Source organism: Garra rufa, chromosome 1 (assembly GCF_049309525.1).
Source record: "Garra rufa chromosome 1, GarRuf1.0, whole genome shotgun sequence".
Classification (NCBI taxonomy): Eukaryota; Metazoa; Chordata; class Actinopteri; order Cypriniformes; family Cyprinidae; genus Garra; species Garra rufa.
In genome coordinates this window covers 70,895,917-70,919,443 of record NC_133361.1, presented here as the reverse complement: position 1 = coordinate 70,919,443, position 23,527 = coordinate 70,895,917, and the positions used below count along the sequence as shown (strand labels likewise).

Here is a 23,527-nt window from a genome sequence, read left to right as displayed (position 1 = left end):
GGGTAAGGGCTCCCTCTGCTGGCCTGGCGTAACATAGCCCCCCCCCCAAGGAGCGGCTTCCAGACGCTCCAAAAAACAACAGGAAGAAACAGTCCAGGGAGCGGTGGGGGGGGCCAGGAGACTGAGGCAGAACAGGTTGGGCCAAGGTCCTCCAGAGCAGAGCAGGGGATTCAAGAGCCTTCCAGAGCAGAGCTGGAGGCAGAGCAGTCCTTTGAGGTGGAGCAAGAGTCTTAGGAGCCCCCCAGGGCGGAGCAGGAGGCGGAGCAGCCCTCCGGGGCGGAGCAGGAGGCTTAGCGACCCTCCGGGGCAGAGCAAGAGGCGTAGAAGTCAAGTCAAGTCACCTTTATTTATATAGCGCCTTTTACAATACAGATTGTGTCAAAGCAACTGCACAGTATTTAAACAGCACAATAGTGTGTAAGTAACGCATTATTGTAACAATCAATTTTCAGTTAAAAGCAGTTCATCAATGAATTCAGTGATATCATCGTCAGTTCAGTTCAAATAGTGTACGATATCGCTGGAAAGTGTCCCCAACTAAGCAAGCCAGAGGCGACAGCGGCAAGGAACCAAAACTCCACAGGTGACAGAAATGGAGAAAAAAACCTTGGGAGAAACCAGGCTCAGTCGGGGGACCAGTTCTCCTCTGGCCAGACCAAACAACAGTTTGTACCAATGTCTGATTGTAGAGAACTCATCAGGATCCTGATGCCCTCCAGGGCGGAGCCGAAGGCGGAGCAAGAGGCTTAGGAGCCCTCCAGGGCGGAGCAGGAGGCGCAGGGCCCCTCCAGGGCGGAGCAGGAGGCGGAGCGGCCCTCCGGGGCGGAGCAGGAGGCGCAGAAGCCCTCCAGGGCGGAACAGGAGGCGCAGGAGCCCTCCAGGGCAGAGCAGGAGGCGCAGGAGCCCTCCAGGGCGGAGCAGGAGGAGCAGGAGCCCTCCAGGGCGGAGCAGGAGGCGCAGGAGCCCTCCAGGGCGGAGCAGGAGGCGCAGAAGCCCTCCAGGGCGGAACAGGAGGCCTCCAGGGCGGAGCAGGAGGCGCAGGAGCCCTCCAGGGCGGAACAGGAGGCCGCATCATGGACTGGGACCTGAGGAGAGCAGAGACAGAGGAGGCAGACAGAGCAAGGAGAGAGGTAGAGAGTTCATGGGGGAAGGTGACCTCCCTAGTCGTGACTAGGCAGACGAGAACTTCAGGAACGGCTTTCGTGGTCGTGTCAGAGACGACAGGGAGCCTAGGCGGTGCAGGCACAGTGTGAAGCCTTGGCAGCGCAGGCAGAGCAGGGAGTCCTGGCGGAGCAGACAGAGCACGGAATCTTGGTGGAGCAGGCAGAGCAGGGAATTTTGGTGGAGCAGACAGAGCGAGGAGTCTTGGCGGAACAGGCAGAGCAGGGTACCTTTGTGGTGCTGGCAGAGCGTGAAGCCTTAGCGGTGCTGGCAGAGCGTGAAACCTTGGCGGAGCGGGCAGAGCGTGAAGCCTAGGCGGAGCGGGCAGAGCGTGAAGCCTTGGCGGAGCGGGCAGAGCGAGAAGCCTTGGCGGTGCTGGCAGAGCGTGAAGCCTTGGCGGTGCTGGCAGAGCGTGAAGCCTTGGCGGTGCTGGCAGAGCGTGAAGCCTTGGCGGTGCTGGCAGAGCGTGAAGCCTTGGCGGAGCGGGCAGAGCGTGAAGTTCCGCTATGTACGCCACCTCCGAAGGAGGTATAGGCGCAGCGGACATGCGTGCAGAAGAGCTCTCCAGAGCAAACTTGTGGGCAGACTCATGGGCAGAAGAGGCCACTGGGGCGCAGTGTGCAGCCCACACACTCAAAATGGCGATTGCCATAATAGGTAACGCAGTTGGCAGAGGAATGCCCTCCGGGTCAGTGGACGTGAGGCTTGGGAGCGTTGGCTCTGCGTGACTTGGGAGCGTTGGCTCTGCATGGCTTGGGAGCGTTGGCTCTGCATGGCTTGGGACCAGTGGCTTGGGTGAAACATGACCTGGCTCAGGGTGTTCGGGTGAGTCGTGATCTGGCCTGGAAGGAACTGCTGTGACTTGATTGGGCGTGACAGGAATAGCAGTGACTTGACTTAGCTTTGAGGGAGTGGTTGTGACTTGAGTTGGCTCTGAGGGAACAGCTGAGACTTGACCTGGTCTTGCTGGGACGGCGGCGGCTGGACATGATTCAGGAGATACTGCTGTGTCTTGATGTGACTCTTGAAGTGGAGTTGTGTCTTGATTTGACTCGACATGAACAGTGACTGTGACGTAACTTGTCTTGGCAGGACCGGCGGCTGGTACAGGTTCAAGAGAAGCAGACATGGAATGAACAGGCTGTGGCTTGGCTGATGTGAGCGCTGTCTTGGCAGACGAGACGTTAGTAGACGCTTGTTTGGCTGATGTGGCGTTAGCAGATGCTGGTTTGGCTGGCGTGGTGTTGGCAGATGCTGGCTTGACTGACGTGGCGTTAGCAGGTGCTGGCTTGGCTGACAGTAAGGGACCAGCTGAACGAGCTGACAGCAGTGGGGGGTCCTCCAAGCTAGACATTAGTCTCTGATACGTCCTGGAAGGGTGAGAGTCTGACGCTGTAGCCACCATGTTAATAACAGACTCAGGTATGGCGGCCATCTTGCGTGCAGGTTCAGGTGTGGCGGCCATTTTGTGTGCAAGCATGGGCGTGGCGGTCATCTTGGGTGCAGGTTCTGGCATGGCGACCATCTTTGCAGCAGGCTCTGGTGTGGCAGCCATCCTTGCAGCAGGTTCTGGCGTGGTGGCCATCCTTGCAGCAGGCTCTGGCGTGGCGGCCATCTTTGCAGCAGGCTCTGGCGTGGCGGCCATCTTGTGAACAGGCCTTGGGATGGTAGCCATCTTGGGGGCAGACTCTGGAGTGGCGGCAGCCATCTTGTGATCGGGTTCGGGGATGGCGGCCATCTTGTGAACAGGCTTGGGGGTGGCAGCCATCTTGTGAACAGGCTTGGGGATGGCGGCCATCTTGTGATCGGGCCTTGGGGTGGCAGCCATCTTGTGAGAGAAGTCAGACGTGGTAGATTTCTTGTGAGCTGGGTCCAATCGGGTGACCATCTTGAATGCGGACTCAGGAAGGATGGTCATTCCGAAAGCTGATTCGGGAAAGGCGGCCATTTTGTGAACGGGCTCCTGAAAGGCAGACATCTTGTGCTTTGACTCTGGGCTAGTAGACATCTTGTGCTGTGGCTCGAAGCTAGCAGACGTCTTGTGCTGTGGCTCGAAGCTAGCAGACATTTTGTGCTGTGGCTCGAAGCTAGCTGACATCTTGTGCTGTGGCTCGAAGCTAGCAGACATCTTGTGCAGAGGCTCTAGGCTGGCAGACATTTTGTGCTGTGGCTCTGTGAGTTCCATCATGCACGGAGAACCAGATAACAACAGCGCATAATCAAAAAAGTCCTTCAGTGTACATCTGAATTCCCCTCCAGGCAGCATTGATCTTGTTGGCTCATTCAGTCCCATACGGAATAAGTCCTTGAGGTAAACCTCATCAAAAAATGGTATTTTATGCAACAACTCACTGAAACGGTGAACATATTCCTTGACAGGGCGATCTTCCTGTCGGAGGAGCAGGAGTTGGTCGAACGGGTCCATGTTGTGATGCTGGTGGTGAATAAAGCCGCTGGATCCGGGTGTGGCGAAGTATTCTGTTACAAACGGGATGACTGAGAGTGGGGATCCAAATGCAAGGCTTTATTAGACGAGGTCAAAACAGACAGGGTCGATCACCAGCAAACATCAACAGCAAAGATAATCCAATAGCGTAATCCAAAGAACAAGCGTGGGTCAAAATCCAGGTGAGCAGTCCAAAGGAAACAATGAAATGAAAACCAGAAACTAGAAAACTATGACTAAGACTAGGAATCAACTGACTAAGACTATGACTAGGAAAACAGGAAAAACAAACAGGGAAAAACGCTCAGTAAGGTCCACAAATGTAAATCAATACTTCGCAATGAGTGTGTGTGTGAAGCTGGCTTTTATGGAAGGCAGACAGGAAGCTACCATAGAGGCAGCAGAGGGAGCAGCAACAGTCAGTGGGGGTAAGGGCTCCCTCTGCTGGCCTGGCGTAACACTTTTTCTGATCCTATCATTTTATTCCGTATTCTATTTAATTCATTCTCAATATTTACTTCTTTTAATCTCAAGACCCTTTTTAGATCTTTTGCAGCCAATAAGTTTTCTGTTCCTTTTACCATTTTAATTCCAAATTTCTTTCCCATTTGTTCCTTTTCTATTTTTCCGTTATAAGTTTGAACTAAAATATTATCAGTGAATTGTATTGGCTCTGTTGTAGTGGTCACATCTGCTCCGGTGTCCACGAAATATTCTATTCCTTCTAAATCGATAAATAAATTTTCATCTTTTTCTATCACTCTTTGGTCACAAATGTTCCGCTTCAACAGGCCAAGTGATTTTCATTGTGATATTTCTTGCTTTCCCTCTATCACTCCTGTTTCGTTAGCTGTATTTGATTGCATCGATTTTTTAGCTACTACTTTTATCCGTCCAACTTTTTTAATATTCGATTGTACTGTTTTGCGTTTTTGAATCACTTGACTTTTCTCCTCCGGAGTCATTTTTCCCCATTTTTCAGCCGAAATATAACCTAATTTTCCTGTATTACTTCCTAAGTCTTTTTTCTCTATTTTTGAGTTATTTTTCTTCCAGACTTTTATGCTCTGACTTTCCGTTCTAGGTACTATACTCCTATTCTCTTCTTTCTGTTTAGTTTGAAAACGAGTATTATATATTTTTCTCTCACCTAATTTAGTATTTTGTGCTTTCTGATAATTAACTTTCTGTTGTTTCTGCATACGCACATTTTGAGGTTCTTTTTTCCTCACTACTCGTACATGATGAGTAGTTAAATCATATTCAGCCAGTCTTTCTTCTATTTGTTTCTTTGTTACAGTATTTAAAATAGCTATTAACCTATATCCGCCTGGGATATTTCGTCCTACATCTCTTAGTAACCTTACTTTATCGGTCATTGGTATTTCTTCTTCTATAGATAACCATACACTTAACAATGGAACCTGATCTTTGGAAGCGTTTATTAACATTTCTTTCCATTGCGAATATTTGTCTTCTATCCCAGTTAAATTTCTCACCCTCTCTATAGCTGTGGCTGAAATGGCATGACCAGTACATGTATGAACTAAGCGAGTTATAGCTCCACAACCTAAATTTGCATTTTCTGCTGCTTTTATAATACGATCTGTATAAGCATTATGATCTTCTCCTGCCTTTTTAGATCCTATTTGCTTTCTAACTGCCTCCGTTAACTGCAGTTCTAATAACTTTGCCTGTATATCATTTTGTCCCTCTCTGTTCTGTGTCGGAGTTGTAAATTCTAACCGTTTCGCAGGAGTTTCCCACATTCCAGGCGAAAAAGGACCTCTCTCTGTTCTCTGTGCTTGGTCTGCATCTTCGCTTTCCCAACTATCCGATGTTTCTGATCCTAATCTTGCTATGATTTGCTGACCCCTCACAGTGTCCAATTCTCTCCGTAATTGTTTTACTTCTGTTTTTAAAGTTTTTATCACTTTTTCCATTTCTCTAATTATTTTTCTATTAAATTCATACCCTTCTTGAAGTACAATTTGTTTCCCTGTTTTTGACCATCCTTCATGCTTTGCGATTTGAGCGGCAGGGGGTGACTGACTTGCTGTTCTCATTTGCCCATAAGTTAGATTATTTTCAGGAATTATTCTCTGATCCCATTTTCTTATTAATTCCCTACCTCTTCTTTTACTGGTAGGATTTTTATATTTAGTCCCTTTAATTTCTACCTCTGGCCACTCATTTTGAATTTGTTTAGTTACTTTTTTCAATTGCAATATTCCCCCTTTTTTATTCCGTAATCTCGTCTCTCTTCGTGTTTCCAATTCTACTTCACTACCCTGACTTTCTGTAGTTAATGTAGGCGAATAAGAATCTCCACTAGTTGGTTCTTCCTCGGTATTTTCTATTTCGGATTGATCTTGTTGAACTTCTACTCTCTCTGTATCAGAGACTATGTTCTCAGCCACTTGCATTTCTCTTTCCCTTTCATTATAGAGTTGTTTAAATTTTTCTCTATCTTTGTTAGTCATTAATAAGTTTATTTTCAAAGATTCTTTCTCTGAATTATTTATTATTCCTGTCAACATACCTTTAATTACTGCTATTACGGAATGTCCAAACTCTCTAGTACCTATTAAGGTTGAATGCATTATTTTAACACCTCTGCTGATCGCTATCTCAATCAGAGATGACATTATTGTTTCAGCCTCTAATTCTGAGCGTTTTATTGTACACAATTTAGCCGCACAGTCTGTCATAGCAGCATGAGCTACAAAATTCCAGTGAGGCGATCCGGTCGTAATTCTAACAGAGCCTGGACTCTGCATACCTAACTTCTTTTGAGTACTTTCTATCTCTTTTAATGCCTGATCTTCTAGCAGTTTTGAAACGGCATTTATTTGTATAGATTCTTTTTCAATAACCACAATACCACCTCTAGTTTCTTCTATTAATCCATCATACATTATAATTTCAATTTTGCCGATTTTTAATCCCTGTTTATTTAGCCTACTTACCGATCCTGGCTCTGGTATTATTAAGCTCTCTCTGTTACTATTTTCAACTTCTTGTTTTTCTAAACAATTTTCTCCTTCAGTTCCTAAACTAATTATTTCCTTATCCTCTTTTTTACTACTTTCCATTTTTACTTTCTTTCTTAGCACTATATTACGTACTCTATTATTTACTATGTTAGTTCCTCTTGAACAAAAATTCAATATAATTAAAACTTGAGGATTTTTAATTAATTTCTCTAAAACTTTACAGTTTTTAATGTCTCTGGATGGTCACCAAATTATCTCAAATCGGTTTTTCTTTTTTAAACCGACTTTCTCTTTTTTCACGGCACTACTCTAACATACGCATATTTAAGAATCTTTCGTCTTACATACTTGTATGTTTCGGGGCCTCACCATCATTTAGTGGAGCGTCCCCCACTTGACAGTTTTACAGCCCCTTCTAAGTTTCACAAAAACTTAGCTAATCTCAGGAAGCGCTTTCCCTTCAGAGATTTTTAGTTTTGTGCGCGCACACAACCCTTTCTGGGTCGTATAAATAATTCGTTTGAATTATTTTTAATTTTCGAGTTTCCTATAGGTTTTCCCTACCTATTAAACTCTATATTTTCGTGCCTAAATCGTATTAGCTGAGTTGAGCAAGTGATCATTGATCCTGGCCAGAAATCAATGGTCAATATGCCCCCCCAACACGTTGGGCGCCATGTTTTGTGGTGCTCAATTTCCTACACCTTCTACCTTATTTTGTTTATTCTCAGGTTAGGTAAAGATAGTCGAATCTGACCTATCGTATAAGTAATTTTTATACTCACACAACAGGCTTCAGAAGACTCCTCCGTGGTCTGTTCAAGTCTATCAATCAGAGTCTTTTGGCAGGCAGGCTTCTTGGTTATAATAAAGTATAAGTTTATTGTCTAAAGGTTATATAGGTTACATACAAATACTAATATATAAAATAAAGAAATACAGAAAAAATAAATTGCTAGTAGTTCGAAGGCTGGCAGGTCGTCTGGCACCGGAGAAGCTGTTGCAGATCCAGCATCTGATGTCCTCTTCGTACTTCAGTCTTTTATAGACAGCAGGTGCATTCCGAAGTCGGGAGACAACCTAAGCTCTGGAAATTCCCTAAGCATTTGTCTATATAAACTCTTCTCTTTTCGCATTCTTCTTCTCCGGACTTTCCTACGCTGCTGTCTTCTCCTCTTCGTCTACAACAAAACATCTGACGGTAACATCCAAACTCTTCTCTCTATCCAAACTTTTACCTAATACAAAGTTGATTCCTAACTGTGTTCTTACTAATACATGTGATATATACTTTCAATAAATGCATTCAATACAACTAATATGGCGTTGTTTTAATGACCCACTTTCAATAAAAGAATACAATAAATGTGTGGTGTCTTTTCTATAAACTACTTTCAATAAAACGTATACAATAAATGCGTGGTGTCTTTTCTTTATAAACCACTTTCAATAAAACGTATACAATAAATGCGTGGTGTCTTTTCTTTATAAACCACTTTCAATAAAAAGAATACAATAAATGTGTGGTGTCTTTTCTTTATAAACCACTTTCAATAACATGGGGAAGACATACTTGCAATATAACATTTGAACACATTTCACAACAATTTATACAGTGCTTTGAACGATACAGAATGTGTTAAATCAGCTTTGCAGTATTAAATTCCCTATTTTATAAGAATAGTGTGTCAATATTTCAAAAGGACAATAGCAAACACTCAATTTTCAGTATCTGTGCAATCAATCAACGATATTGTTGGAAATTAATTGAAAATGCTCATCTTTGAAAATACTTTATTTCTTGCTGTTCACATCAATACCAGTGAAAATACACCACATTCTGTGTATGCATATTAGTCAAACAAGCCATAAGTCTGTATTTAATAACACTGGGTCATGTGGTTAATTTCACTTGAAAAGCACCAACAGAACAGGAAATCAAGTTATTTATGTTGTATGTAATCACAGTTGACAAAGTTAAATCATGACATAATTTTTCTGTTGCATACTATCTAATCCATTATACAAGTACTTAATATAAGTGTAAATGTACAATGCGCTTATAACAGAGTACCTGCAGGACTTTTTAAATTAAATGTAAGAGTTTTACTACTTCTCTTTTTTTAATTAGAACGAAGATATGTCTAAAACAAAATAAAATAGTTTGTTGAAAACTTAGTTCAAATGTAATTCCTGTTAAAACATTTTTATATCTTAATTTATATCTGGTTTACCATGTTTAAAGCAAAAAATTAAAAAGTGCATCACAGTTTCCCTAATGTTTAAGAAACATGTTTTAAGAGACATTTTTTCCTGTTTTATCTACAATCTATCTATCTATCTAGTTTCACTGATGATTAGGACATTACTATAAGGGACAGGAAATCATTGGAAATACCCATGTGTCCCAGTTTTTTAATATTCATATATTTTTACATTCATTATATTGAGGTGGAATTTCTGCAGGATGGTGATACATGGCAGGGTTGCTGACCACAGATATCTGCAAGAAAAACAGTTATTGCACCAGTTACTCAACTGCTACTTATTGTACCATTTTACTCAAAGTCCTGAGCTTCTCTTACCTCTGAGTTGTTAAGATCATGGTAATGATTAGGTCTAAATTCACAGGGCTGTGGAGGAAGGCAAACTTGCGGAACAAACGGGACCTTTGGAAAAATGACCATGGTAGTATTTTATGACTTCTTAATATGAAATGCCATACATGCAATAACTTTGGCTGACAGTTCCAGCATTGCAGCTTTTGCTATTAGTAGAGTTGCTGCAGACTAAACACTCTTGAAAGTTGCGCGGATTCAGGTATTGTCATGATCGGGGCTGTGGGTTTTCCCTCAGCCACCTGAGGTCGCTGTTTGCATTCTGTCATGATTGAGTAAAGGGGTCTGGGTCCAGATGCAGGGAAAATAGGTTTTAATTAAACAAAACACAAATAAACATAAACCAAAAAGGCCAACACGGCACAATATGACATAAACTGAAACACAAAATAAACAAGATCAAGAACAGAAGCTAAAGCCAGGAATTCAGGAACACAAATTCACAAAACAAGACACGAGACAATGCAGACATGAATGCAGAGTGAGTAGTGGGATCTCTTATAGTCCAGATAGTGATTGTGAACAGGTGTGCGTGTAATCAGTGCAAATGACAAAACAGACGTGAAGAATCAGAGGAGTGAGTGCAAACAGCGACCTCAGGTGGCTGAGGGAAAACCCACAGCCCCGATCATGACAGGTATATCACATACACACTAATCAATCTGCACATTAATGGCTCAAGCCTCAATTATTAGCTTTAAAATTACGTTTTGGAATTAGGGAGGCATAAGAAAAGTAGTTTAGCAAGAAGGAACATTTTAAAGACAAAAATATTTTAACAATTTTTTTAAAGGGCCTTTCACACTAAGTGCGATTTTGCACTGCGAATATACATTGTGATAATGCTCCTGAATCAAAACAATAGATCCCTATGGAGCTGTTCACACCGGGAGCCTTCAATCTAGGGGTAGGCGATACCACTTCTTTTGTTTTCGATGCGATCCCGATACTTTTCAAGGCCAGTATCGTTGATATTGATACTGATGCGATACTTCTAAACTAAACTTTCAAATTATGAAATGTATTAAATCACTAAGAGTAAAATGGGTAATGATAACCACTTAACTTTTGTTACGAACCTTGCCCTTGTTCTTCCACCCGCTCATTATATTGACTCTCACACTTCACCCTGGACTACACTTCCCATCTCCCATTGCACAGACTGCACTTTCACCCGCCCAATCATGAACCGTATAAATCCGAGGCCATTACAGTCATTCACTGCCGAGTATTGAGTTCGCATTGCAACCAAACAAAGCGTTTCCCTTGTTTTCTAGTCTTGTCTTTTCGTGTTTGCATTCCCGTCTGTCTATTTGGATTACCCGTTTGCCTAGCCCCCTGGATTACGTTCGCTGCTGTTATCGACCCTCATCTGTTTGGATTACTCTTGTGTTTTGCCCTTATTATATCTGTTTGCTGTTTTTGTTTACACATGGTTCAAATATGTTTTAAATCTACAAATTAAAACCATGGTTCATTTTTCATAAGGCTTCCTCTGATAAGCATTGTTCTGGGTTGCCGTTTCCAAAAGCAGAAGCTTTCTTATGATACTTTTGGGAGGGGTTCAGTTGACAAAGTTTGTGAACTCCTGACTTGATGCATTACTTACCTGTGGAGGACAACAGCAGCAGCTGGTGGCTTTACAGGCAAATGCTGACAGATAGATGGAGATGATGAACTCAAGGAAGGCAAATATCAGCAATATACTACGGATTCCCCAGTAGAGGGTCTGAGAGAAAATTCAACATTAGTACAAATAATACTATATAATATTTATAGTAGAGCTGTCAATCAATTCAAACTTGTAATATAATTAATTACACAATGTTGCGATTAATAAATCACCTTAATTGCATATTAATCACACATCAAAAGTAGTTTTTTTTTATTTAAAGACATGCACTGTATGTGTTGATTTTAAAGGCAAGCAGGAACAAACAGTGCACCAGCTACTGGCCTAGAATACGAAATACAGCATTTTTGGCAGTACTTGATGTGTAAACCCAAATCCTTTTAAAAACGTTGTGTATACATGAAACTTTTTAAATACACAAGGGACAAACTTTTCAGTTTTTGACTACATTGTTGTCGGTTAACCGTAGCCTAAGTCATTAAGTCATTCGTTCATTTGATTCCTTCAAAGGGCTGATTCTTTCAGGAATTAAATAAATGGCTCTCCTTCTGAATGGGCCAATGAAATGGTGCTGGTCAGACCAATCGGTGTATTATATCAAACTTAAATGTCAAACACTTATGAGTCTGCAACTATATCAACTATAATGTCATACAGTGATTGGTCTGAGTAGAGCTGATTCAATTTGAACACACCTAATGAAATGCAAGATGATGTACATTGGTCTTGGGGCGGGGTGAGAGTGTTATTAGTGTTAAAAGTTTCAACGTGTTATTTTTTCCAAAAAGAATTAATTAGATTATCATGATAAATCGACAGCCCTAATTTATACAATTTATACACAGTTTACAATTATGTCAATGCTTTCTTGAATTGTTAATTATCAGTAATAGATCTTTAAACCACTTCTGAAATGTTGTGCAGATTAAGGCTTGACTTTTCACTGACCACACAGTCATCTTATTGTAATTACTAAATCAATGTGAACGTAAAAGTTTGTGACATACCTCGTACTTTGCTTTAAAATAAGTACAATCATGACCGTGACAGTGCGTGTCAAATGGTCCTAAAGCAAAATCCAATGAAATTAAAATAAATGCGCTTCCTGCAGTTAAAGCACTGAAAATGTTCATTCCAAGTGAACCGTTCACCTAGAAGCAGAAAAAATTTATTAATACATTAGAAATAACTATTATGGAGTGTGATACAAAATAAACAGAGTCAAGAACCAGTGGCTCATGTAAGTAATTAATACAGTTTAAATGTGTCTTTCAAAAAAAATTGTTTTTTGTTTACTTAACAGCAAAGAGCAGTCAATATTCACTGATAGTGTAGGTTACAGCAAACATGCTGGTGTCAAAAGCATCAACTGGAAGCCTCATTATTTTGTTAGTCCAGAGAAAAAATAATAAAAATCTGGATCATAAGTTCACTCTCGAGGGAACTTTGAAATGTGTCTTCTAGGGGTTGCTATGGGGAACACCATCAGCATGGCTTGTAAAACCGTTCCCCATAGCGACCCCTGGAGGATGCAGTTTGAAGTTCCCTCAAGAGGAAATGTCTCTGGTTACATATGTAGCCATGGTTCTCTGAGATAGGGAACGAGACACTACGTCCTCTTATCTCTTCACCATGCTTTGGATGTAAGCATCAGATGAAGAAGCAAATGTTGTATTCTACCGGCGCCCCTTTATACTGTGGTTGCTCCGGTAGTGAGCAGGGTTGCTTCGGTAGTGTAGCCTAGGCTACAGCACAGTAGGATAGCATTAAATACAAAAATAAACACAATTAAATCAGACAAAATGGTATCCACTAAGCCATTTTACCGACAGTAGAAATCCAAAAAAACTACAAATATATAAGGATAATAAACAACAAAACGACATCTGACAGGCAAAACATATGGTCTTGCAAATCCAGCTGCTTCATTTCTGAAACACTCCTGGTGAGTTGTAACCGTATATAGAGGACGAAAAAAAGCTTGTTGGGTCTGTAATGTGCCACAGACGTGCGCAGTGTAAATAAGAGTCAGATTTAGAATAACTAATGATAAATAAAAACTTGCTGATATAACCCTGCTGAAAAAAAAAAAACAGCTAAAACTAGCCTAGGCTGGTCTTAGCTGGTTTAAGCTGAAAGTAGCTGGTCTCCAAGCCTGACCAGGCTGGGAAAGTGGCCAAAACCCCTCTAAAACCAGACTGCTGACCAGCGAAAACCAACCAGGTTGACCAGCTAAAACCAGTCAACCAGCCTAGGCTGGTTTTAGCTGTTTTTTTTTTTTTGTTTGTTTGTTTTTTTCAGCAGGGAAGTGCAATCATTTCAAATGAATGTCCAATAAATACTATACAATAAGCATTAAAATAAACCTTCCTGACTGTGTTACGTCCCCTAGGCTCTGCTTTGGGGTTTTTTATTCTTAAAATACTGTAGTCAAATCTTCACAATGCTTTGATAACTTTTTGTCAGAAATATCCTTAGCTGTGATGTGCAATTATGTGCCTACGTTTTTGAACCTCTCTGTCAAGTTTGGGGTCTACAAATTACAGTCATAATCCCCACACACTTTTAGGGCAGAAGGAAGAAGAAATCATTACGTAAAAATGGCACAAACACATGACAGGGTTCCAGCGCCTGTGCTTGGACCCATAAAAGTAACAGTGTACATACCAAACACAAACTGGAGGGGGAATTAAATTTGTTTTCTGCAGCAATGGAGAGAGAGCCTGAGATGATGTACTGAGAGGAGAGAGAAAGACAAATGTTGAGGCTTACGTTGGAATATTTAGCTTGTATTATATAAGACAGAATACTTAATTGTGTTTTTACACTGATAGATCCCCAGTAAGTAATACCACTGAAGACAAGGCTGGATTCTGCATGAACTGTAGACACAACACCACACAGGAAAGTGAACAGACCAATCATTATCTGGACAGTCTGTGAGAGACAAAGAATGTACAGAGTAAATTTTTGTAAATTAAAACATTTTCAAATTTTGAGAATCAACATAAAATGTACATTTATAGCAGCTGTAGTTATGACCTTATGATTGTACTAAAAAAAACATTTTCAAAGAAGAGAAATTTAATATCATTCTTCTCTGTGACGTCTTTAACTGGAACCGTGTAAGTTTTATTACTCTGTAAATGATTAACCTTATTATATAATGGTCTTTCCTGGTTTGTCACCAAGGCAAAACATTATGCAATAAAAAATATTGTCAATGCTATGTCTTCATGTACAGTTTTTTTTAACCTCACACATAAAAGTCAGTTATTTGGGTTAATGAAAAATTCCTCACCCCAAGGGCTTTTGGCTGGCTTTTCAGAAATGCCTGAAGTCCATGAAGAGATGAATCTGCTGGTATCTGTTGTACATAAACAGGCACAGGAGCATTTGTCACAGTCCCAGCTGGTGTGGTTTGTGTCGGTGGTTGAATGTGGATGAAAACCGTTGAAGAGCTCATGGTGCGGGATGTTCTTGTTTCTGAATCTGAATCAGGAAATTAAAACACGTGAAGGATCTGATTACAAAATAGAAATCCATTCAATAATAACATTTCATTATGTCTGCATAGTAGAAATCAATTTAAAGATAAGTCATGTGTATAAAGGTAGTCAGATATAGTGTGAGTATATAATTAATTTTACCCGGAAAAAAAAATCCTCTCCTCAGTTGATTTTTCGCACTTGACTCTATAGTCGAACTTTGCTCTATGAAGCTCAGCTGATTATTAGAAGGGGTGGCAAAGCTGGCTAATGCTACCAGGAAATATATCTTCCCTTTCATAAGATAATAAGAAGTTTATCTACTAAGATAATACAAAAAAAATGTGTTTATGTCGTACTTTATAACAAGTATTCTAGATGCACTCAACTATACACTCAAGTATTTATCTTACAAGCAAATAAGGAATTTAGCAATTTTCTCAGCTTAGTTTTTTTTGGCTCCCTAGACCTCATGACTGGAGGGGTCACCTGCCAGGTGATGGGTGACGACATGGGTAGGGTGCTCCCCATTTCATCAAAACCCTGGACCGAGGCAACCTCGATTCCGTTTCAGCAGGTCTGCCACACTGCCCTACAAAGCAAAAAGGCAGTAACTACGCAGAGTGCAGAATTGAGAAAAATGACTTTAAAGTTATCCTGTCATCCAGCCTGTTATCCAATGTTACAACTGTCCCGTGAGGATGCAGCGAAATCACACACATTTGAGATAAGATATTGTCACAAAACAAAGGATGCCTTGAATGTCATGAAAATGACAATAACTAATTTTTGACCAAAAATGCAGTTACTGCCTTTTTGCTTTGTAGGGCAGCACTGCAACAGCAATTCGGCCATCAAACCAGAGGCCAAAACCTAACAAACTGCATTATTTTTAACTCTTTGAATAATTCTTCCGACTGTGTGTAAATAAAACATAATTTTGTATGCAAATAGATTAAATGAAAGACCAAGTGGAAGACCAATAGCCCTAAAAATACATTTTCCATAGACTGTTTTGCTTAAGTTTACCAAGGGTGCCAACTGGGGTACGGAGACCTGCTACTGCCCCGGCTCCACAACAGGCAGGTGGCACCATTATATGCATAATAATTCTTAATCTGAATTTCATGTTTTTGTCTCGGCTAGATTTGACAATAGATATTAATGAAACTTGTAGTGTTACAATCACAGTTACAGAAGCCTGAATTTGATATGCACAGTCATTTATTTACATAACAACTGTGTTTGTTTACATAGATGTAATTGCATAATACTATAAGATGGATGTCATTCACATAATAGCAGGATAAATCATTTAAAATGAAATCATACATAGTTGGCAAGTTGAGTTTTAATGAATGAGTCGATGAATCATTCATTCAAACGATTAGCTCAAATGGCTGATTAATTTAGTAATGAAGCAAATGACTGCTTCATTATGTCTTTATAAGTGGTCATTGAATCACACAGCTGATTTGTTCAAAGTGCAGATTCATCAGTGTTGCTTGGACAGAACAAATATTCTGCTTTGGGTTTGTTTGGAACTATTTTTATTGCCATAATGGAGAAAATATGGGGAATATTCACAATATTATTTTTAAAAACTCACTCAAAATTAACTTCACCCACAGCAGAAGTGAGTATAAGGTTTTTTTTTATGCATCTTTGCCAATGGCCTTTTCTAAATAATGTGCTTGTTGGCACATTTCGCTGGTAAACGCGGCTGGGCGAGCAGAGCTCATTTGCATATAAAGCAACATGCACTAAAATGAGTTAATTTTTTTGCAGAGCTGATTTTGACAAGATAAAAGGGTGTTAATTACACTACTATTGAGAATGTTTAACCAAAGTATATTATGGACCTTTCATTAAGACCCTAAAGAATCATATGATTTTTTAATAAATGTAATGCCCTATAAGAAAGAAACTTTCTGTTCCTGACGCGGCGGTGACCGCGCTCTCTGTTCCGGACGCAGCGGTGACCGCTCTCTCTGTTCCGGACACGGAGGCTATCGCCCCCTCTGTTCCTGGCGCGGCTGTGAACGCGCTCTCTGTTCCGGACGCGGCCATGACCGCTATCTCTGCGCCTGACGCGGAGGCGACTGCGCTCTCTGTTCCGGACGCGGAGGCAACCGCGCTCTCTGTTCCTGACGCGGCGGTGACTGCGCTGCACGGGCCTGGCCCGCCATCCTTCCCCCTGAGTTGCCTTCCTCCTTGCCTTCTCCCTCCAGACTTTGGGAACGTCTGGGAGCCGTTCCGTAGGGAGGGGGTACTGTCATGATCGGGGCTGTGGGTCTCCCCTCAGCCTCCTGAGGTCGCTGTTCCTACACTGCACTTCCTGATTGCATTCACCTGTCTTTGTCATTAGCACTGATTCATTCACATCTGTTCACTATTATCTGGTCTTTAGAAACTCTCACCTTTCACTCCTGCTTCATGGCTGCATTGTCTTTTGTCTTGCATGTTATTCTGTGGTATTTGTATTCTTGATCTTGGCCCTTGACCGTGTTTCTTGTTTTGCTTTCTGTTTATCTAGTCGTGTCTGTGCCGTGTTGGCCTGTTTGTTCGTTTATTTGTTTATTGTTATTAAATAATTACTTACCCTGCATTTGGACCCAGACCTCCCTTTACTCTCCCATGACAATGTAAGCAAGTTTTGTATTTCATTTGGAAACCAAGGTCCTGGAAGAAGGGTGGAGAAGCTCATAACCCAATTTGCTTGAAATCCAGTGTTAATTTTCCACAGTCTTCCTTCTGCTGACCAGGTTTTTAAAGATGCTGATTTCATTTTCCAGCAGGATTTGGCACCTGCCCATACTGCCAAAAGCACCAAAAGTTGGTTAAATGACCATGGTGTTGGTGAGCTTGACTCGCCAGCAAACTCACCAGACCTGAACCCCATAGAGAATCTATGGGGTAATGTCAAGAAGAAAATAAGAAACAAGAGACCAAAAAATGCAGATGAGCTGAAGGCCACTGTCTAGACTCTAAGAAACCTGGGCTTCCATATCACCTCAGCAGCGCTACAGACTGATCACCTCCGCTGATTTGAGGCAGTAATTAAAGCAAAAGGAGGCCCTACCAAGTATTGAGTACATATACAGTAAATTAACATACTTTCCAGAAGTCCAACAATTCACATAAAATGTTTGTTTTTTTATTATTATTGGTCTTAGGATGTATTCTGATTAGTTTAGTGAATTGGTGGGTTGTTGTTAAATGTGAACCAAAATCATCACAATTTAAAAAAAAAAAAAAAAAAAGACTTAAACTACTATAGTCCCTTGTGGAAAAACAGCTAAAACCAGCATAGGCTGATTGGCTGGTTTTAGCTGATCAACCAGCATGGTTTTAGCTGGTCAGCAGGCTGGTTTTAGAGGGATTTTGGACACTTTCCCAGTCTGGCTAGACTGGGAGACCAGCTAAAACCGCTACTTCCAACTTGAACCAGATACAACCAGCCAACCAGCCTAGGCTGGTTTCAGCAGGGGTCTGCATTGAATTTAAAACATGTTTCACAATTTGAGTTGAATTACTGAAATTAACTTTCTCACGACATTTTAATTTATTGATGTGCACATGTATTAAACTTTGATGTGGATTTATAACTCAAAGGTTTGACACATGGGACTAAACAATAGTGTGTTAATTGGTGGCAAGAGACAGTTCTTCTCTGAAGGGTGGGAGCAAAGGAAGTGTGAGGTTTGAAAGGGTAATGTAGTGTTTCAAGTCATGTGTTTTAGGGTCATGTGGAGTGTCTGACAAAAGGGGTGGGGTTTGTGAGTAGGGTTGTATTAAAAGGTGTGGTTTAAGGTAATGAGTTTATAGCTGTACTCAAAGGTGTATGTTTGGGGTCTGAATCAAGCAGTGTTGTGAACTCAGTTTTGTACTACAGAGGTTTGTAAGGTAAGTTGTTCTTGTGTTTTGTGTGTAGTTCATATGTTGTTGTGGTTATTTTGTCATGAGTCATTTGTAATTAACTAAAATGTGATGTGTTTGCAGGAAGAAAGTCTTTCCACGTGTGGAGGTAAAACGAATTTTTGAGAATCAGAGAGCAGTTCTGTTTATTAGTAGTAAGTAAAAGGAGTCTTTGTAATTGTGTGTGTGATACCCTTACAGAAAAACCACATGAATTTCACATGTGTTCCACATGTGATCACATGTGTCCACATGTTTTCCACATGTGATCACATGTGTCCACAAATTTTCCACATGTGGTCACATGTGTCCACACATTTTCCACATGTGGTTACATGTGTCCACACATTTTTCACATGTGGTCACATGTGTCCACAAATTTTCCACATGTGCAACTTTACCACAGCGACTTTGTATGTTCCGTTTTGCGCAGCAGAGCTGCCTGCCCTGTTCGAAATGCCTTTGTTTTGAGATGGTGATAATAAACTTTAAATCTAACATTGTGATATATTTATGTTTGTTTTATATCTGTGGATTGCATTATAGACTAGTCAAGTGTTGATTTGATATATAGGTTAAATTGAGTAAACTCACTGTGGACCACATACCGCTTGGATATCGATGTCACTTAAAAAACTAAAACTTACATTTAAAAAACAAAAAACTCTGTTCCTGACGCGGCCATGACCGCTATCTCTGCGCCTGACGCGGAGGCGACTGCGCTCTCTGTTCCTGACGCGGCGGTGACTGCGCTGCACGGGCCTGGCCCGCCATCCCTCCCCCTGAGTTGCCTTCCTCCGTGCCTCCTCCCTCCAGACTTTGGGAACGTCTGGGAGCCGTTCCGTAGGGAGGGGGTACTGTCATGATCGGGGCTGTGGGTCTCCCCTCAGCCTCCTGAGGTCGCTGTTCCTACACTGCACTTCCTGATTGCATTCACCTGTCTTTGTCATTAGCACTGATTCATTCACATCTGTTCACTATTATCTGGTCTTTAAAAACTCTCACCTTTCACTCCTGCTTCATGGCTGCATTGTCTTTTGTCTTGCATGTTATTCTGTGGTATTTGTATTCTTGATCTTGGCCCTTGACCGTGTTTCTTGTTTTGCTTTCTGTTTATCTAGTCGTGTCTGTGCCGTGTTGGCCTGTTTGTTCGTTTATTTGTTTATTGTTATTAAATAATTACTTACCCTGCATTTGGACCCAGACCTCCCTTTACTCTCCCGTGACAATGTAAGCAAGTTTTGTATTTCATTTGGAAACCAAGGTCCTGGAAGAAGGGTGGAGAAGCTCATAACCCAATTTGCTTGAAATCCAGTGTTAATTTTCCACAGTCTTCCTTCTGCTGACCAGGTTTTTAAAGATGCTGATTTCATTTTCCAGCAGGATTTGGCACCTGCCCACACTGCCAAAAGCACCAAAAGTTGGTTAAATGACCATGGTGTTGGTGTGCTTGACTGGCCAGCAAACTCACCAGACCTGAACCCCATAGAGAATCTATGGGGTAATGTCAAGAAGAAAATAAGAAACAAGAGACCAAAAAATGCAGATGAGCTGAAGGCCACTGTCTAAGAAACCTGGGCTTCCATATCACCTCAGCAGCGCTACAGACTGATCACCTCCGCTGATTTGAGGCAGTAATTAAAGCAAAAGGAGCCCCTACCAAGTATTGAGTACATACACAGTAAATTAACATACTTTCCAGAAGTCCAACAATTCACATAAAATGTTTGTTTTTTTATTATTATTGGTCTTAGGATGTATTCTGATTAGTTGAGTGAATTGGTGGGTTGTTGTTAAATGTGAACCAAAATCATCACAATTAAAAAAAACAAAAAAGACTTAAACTACTATAGTCCCTTGTGGAAAAACAGCTAAAACCAGCATAGGCTGATTGGCTGGTTTTAGCTGATCAACCAGCATGGTTTTAGCTGGTCAGCAGGCTGGTTTTAGAGGGATTTTGGCCACTTTCCCAGTCTGGCTAGACTGGGAGACCAGCTAAAACCGCTACTTCCAACTTGAACCAGATACAACCAGCCAACCAGCCTAGGCTGGTTTCAGCAGGGGTCTGCATTGAATTTAAAACATGTTTCACAATTTGAGTTGAATTACTGAAATTACCTTTCCAACGACATTTTAATTTATTGATGTTCACATGTATTAAACTTTGATGTGGATTTATAACTCAAAGGTTTGACACATGGGACTAAACAATAGTGTGTTAATTGGTGGCAAGAGACAGTTCTTCTCTGAAGGGTGGGAGCAAAGGAAGTGTGAGGTTTGAAAGGGTAATGTAGTGTTTCAAGTCATGTGTTTTAGGGTCATGTGGAGTGTCTGACAAAAGGGGTGGGGTTTGTGAGTAGGGTTGTATTAAAAGGTGTGGTTTAAGGTAATGAGTTTATAGCTGTACTCAAAGGTGTATGTTTTGGGGTCTGAATCAAGCAGTGTTGTGAACTCAGTTTTGTACTACAGAGGTTTGTAAGGTAAGTTGTTGTGGTTATTTTGTCATGAGTCATTTGTAATTAACTAAAATGTGATGTGTTTGCAGGAAGAAAGTCTTTCCACGTGTGGAGGTAAAAGAATTTTTGAGAATCAGAGAGCAGTTCTGTTTATTAGTAGTAAGTAAAAGGAGTCTTTGTAATTGTGTGTGTGATACCCTTACAGAAAAACCACATGAATTTCACATGTGTTCCACATGTGGTCACATGTGTCCACACATTTTTCACATGTGGTCACATGTGTCCACAAATTTTCCACATGTGCAACTTTACCACAGCGACTTTGTATGTTCCGTTTTGCGCAGCAGAGCTGCCTGCCCTGTTCGAAATGCCTTTGTTCTGAGATGGTGATAATAAACTTTAAATCTAACATTGTGATATATTTATGTTTGTTTTATATCTGTGGATTGCATTGTAGACTAGTCAAGTGTTGATTTGATATATAGGTTAAATTGAGTAAGCTCACTGTGGACCACATACCGCTTGGATATCGATGTCACTTAAAAAACTAAAACTTACATTTAAAAAACAAAAAACAAAAAACTCCAAACATTTCTCTAAATTGTTCTGATAAAAAAAACGAAACGAAAAAACAAACTTTCTATTAAATACGAATCTGGTCTATTTTAATCGCTGTAACAGTATAAGCTGTTTGGCGGAAAAAAAGACGGGCTTCGGGTCGGACTCGGGCCAAAAGTTTTGATAAGCTGTCGGACACGGGCCGGGCTACAGCCTGTGCGTTTCGGGCCAGGGCCGGGCTAGGGCTTAGATTTAAGGCCCGTGCAGGGCTCTACATTCAAGAACCATATATGCATTCCCAGATCAATCCCATGCCCACTTGGCCCATAAATATGCCATTCAAGACCCATATATGCGTTCCCAGATCAATTCCATGCCCACTTGGCCCATAAATATGCCATTCAAGACCCATATATGCGTTCCTAGATCAAACCCATGCCCACTTGGCCCATAAATATGCCATTCAAGACCCATATATGTGTTCCCAGATCAAACCCATGCCCACTTGGCCCATGAATATGCCATTCAAGACCCATATATGGGTTCCCAGATCAAACCCATGCCCACTTGGCCCATAAATATGTCATGCAGGACCCATATTTGTGTTCCCAGCTCAAACCCATGCCCACTTGGCCTATACAAATTCTATGCAGAACCCATATGTGCATTCCCAGTTCAAACCCATGCCCACTTGGCCCATGAATATGTCATGCAGGACCCATATATGCGTTCCCAGCTCAAACCCATGCCCACTTGGCCCATGAATATGTCATGCAGGACCCATATATGCATTCCCAGCTCAAACCCATGCCCACTTGGCCCATGAATATGTCATGCAGGACCCATATATGCATTCCCAGATCAAACCCATGCCCACTTGGCCCATAAATATGCCATTCAAGACTCATATATGCGTTCCCAGCTCAAACCCATGCCCACTTGGCCTATAAAAATTTTATGCAGAACCCATATGTCCATTCCCAGTTCAAACCCATGCCCACTTGGCCCATAAATATGCCATGCAGGACCCATATATGCATTCCCAGTTCAAACCCATGCCAACTTGGCCCATAAATATGCCATGCAGGACCCATATATGTGTTCCCAGATCAAACCCATACCCACTTGGCCCATGAATATGTCATGCAGGACCCATATATGCATTCCCAGATCAAACCCATGCCCACTTGGCCCATAAATATGCCATTCAAGACTCATATATGTGTTCCCAGATCAAACCCATGCCCACTTGGCCCATAAATATGTCATGCAGGACCCATATATGCATTCCCAGTTCAAACCCATGCCCACTTGGCCCATAAATATGCCATGCAGGACCCATATATGCAGTCCCAGTTCAAACCCATGCCCACTTGGCCCATAAATATGCCATGCAGGACCCATATATGTGTTCCCAGATCAAACCCATGCCCACTTGGCCCATGAATATGTCATGCAGGACCCATATATGCATTCCCAGATCAAACCCATGCCCACTTGACCCATAAAGATGCCATTCAAGACCCATATATGCGTTCCCAGATCAAACCCATGCCCACTTGGCCCATTAATATGCCATGCAAGACCCATATATGAGTTCCCAGATCAAACCCATGCCCACTTGGCCCATGCCTGTCCCTTATGTGGCCCATGTAATCAGCTCATATGGGCTTCCTATGTGGGACTCATACTACAAAACCTACATGGGACCCGCTGATTTCACCCAGCCAAAGCCCATGCCCACACAGTTCCCATGGAACCCCTAGTTAACCCAGCTGGGCCCCACAAGTCATGGCTGGCTGGGTTGGTGGTATCCACCACAGGTGCCACTGAAGACCAGTTATTCTCCTTCCTTGGAGAATTACTTTGGCCATCCCCTGCTGCTCTGGATGCCACGGAAACTGTGGCAAGTGAAGCTGATGTGTCCGCACCCAGACTGTCAAAAAGTCCTCCTTACATCAGCTGGCTTGCACCAAAAAATTAGGCAAGTGGTTGCTTTGGGCACCATGTACTTTGTGGCATCCGAGTACCTGGCCTGCCCAAGATGTAAGAGGAAAGTCATCAGCTGGAGTCATGATATCGTCTCCCAACTTGACGTTGGCCACAGGGTGCAGTTCCCCTGTATCCTTACATTAAAACTTGCATGTGACTTTGAGGTTGTAAGTTTGATGCGTGAGCGAGGACTGGGAAACAACAGCAGCCAGATCCAGCGTAAGCTGCAGGAGCGTCATGCTGAAGTATGGTTGCAAAAGA

At 41.9% G+C, this 23,527-nt stretch overlaps 1 protein-coding gene across 1 annotated transcript; it reads right to left on the bottom strand.

Moving 5' to 3' along the window:
* Positions 1-8,380: 8,380 nt before the first annotated feature.
* On the bottom strand, positions 8,381-14,560 carry LOC141339147 (membrane-spanning 4-domains subfamily A member 4A-like). The gene is made up of 8 exons (XM_073844784.1): positions 14,505-14,560; positions 14,156-14,346; positions 13,681-13,791; positions 13,522-13,590; positions 11,862-12,005; positions 10,831-10,950; positions 9,189-9,272; positions 8,381-9,106 (listed from the first exon to the last, which is right to left on the bottom strand). Exons 2-8 carry the CDS (start codon positions 14,318-14,320, stop codon positions 9,026-9,028), a joined length of 774 nt encoding a protein of 257 aa, XP_073700885.1. The 5' UTR covers positions 14,321-14,346; positions 14,505-14,560; the 3' UTR covers positions 8,381-9,025.
* Between the last annotated feature and the right edge of the window lie 8,967 nt (positions 14,561-23,527).

What these genes read in the sequence shown, in the direction of transcription:
- LOC141339147 (XM_073844784.1), bottom strand. Translation starts at nt 14,320, where the DNA reads ATGAGCTCTTCAACGGTTTTCATCCACATTCAACCACCGACACAAACC. An exon ending in GCTGCTGTTGTCCTCCACAG is followed by an intron (nt 9,273 to 10,830) that starts GTAAGTAATGCA and finishes ATTTTTCCAAAG; the next exon opens with GTCCCGTTTGTTCCGCAAGT. An exon ending in ATGATCTTAACAACTCAGAG is followed by an intron (nt 9,107 to 9,188) that starts GTAAGAGAAGCT and finishes TTTTTCTTGCAG; the next exon opens with ATATCTGTGGTCAGCAACCC.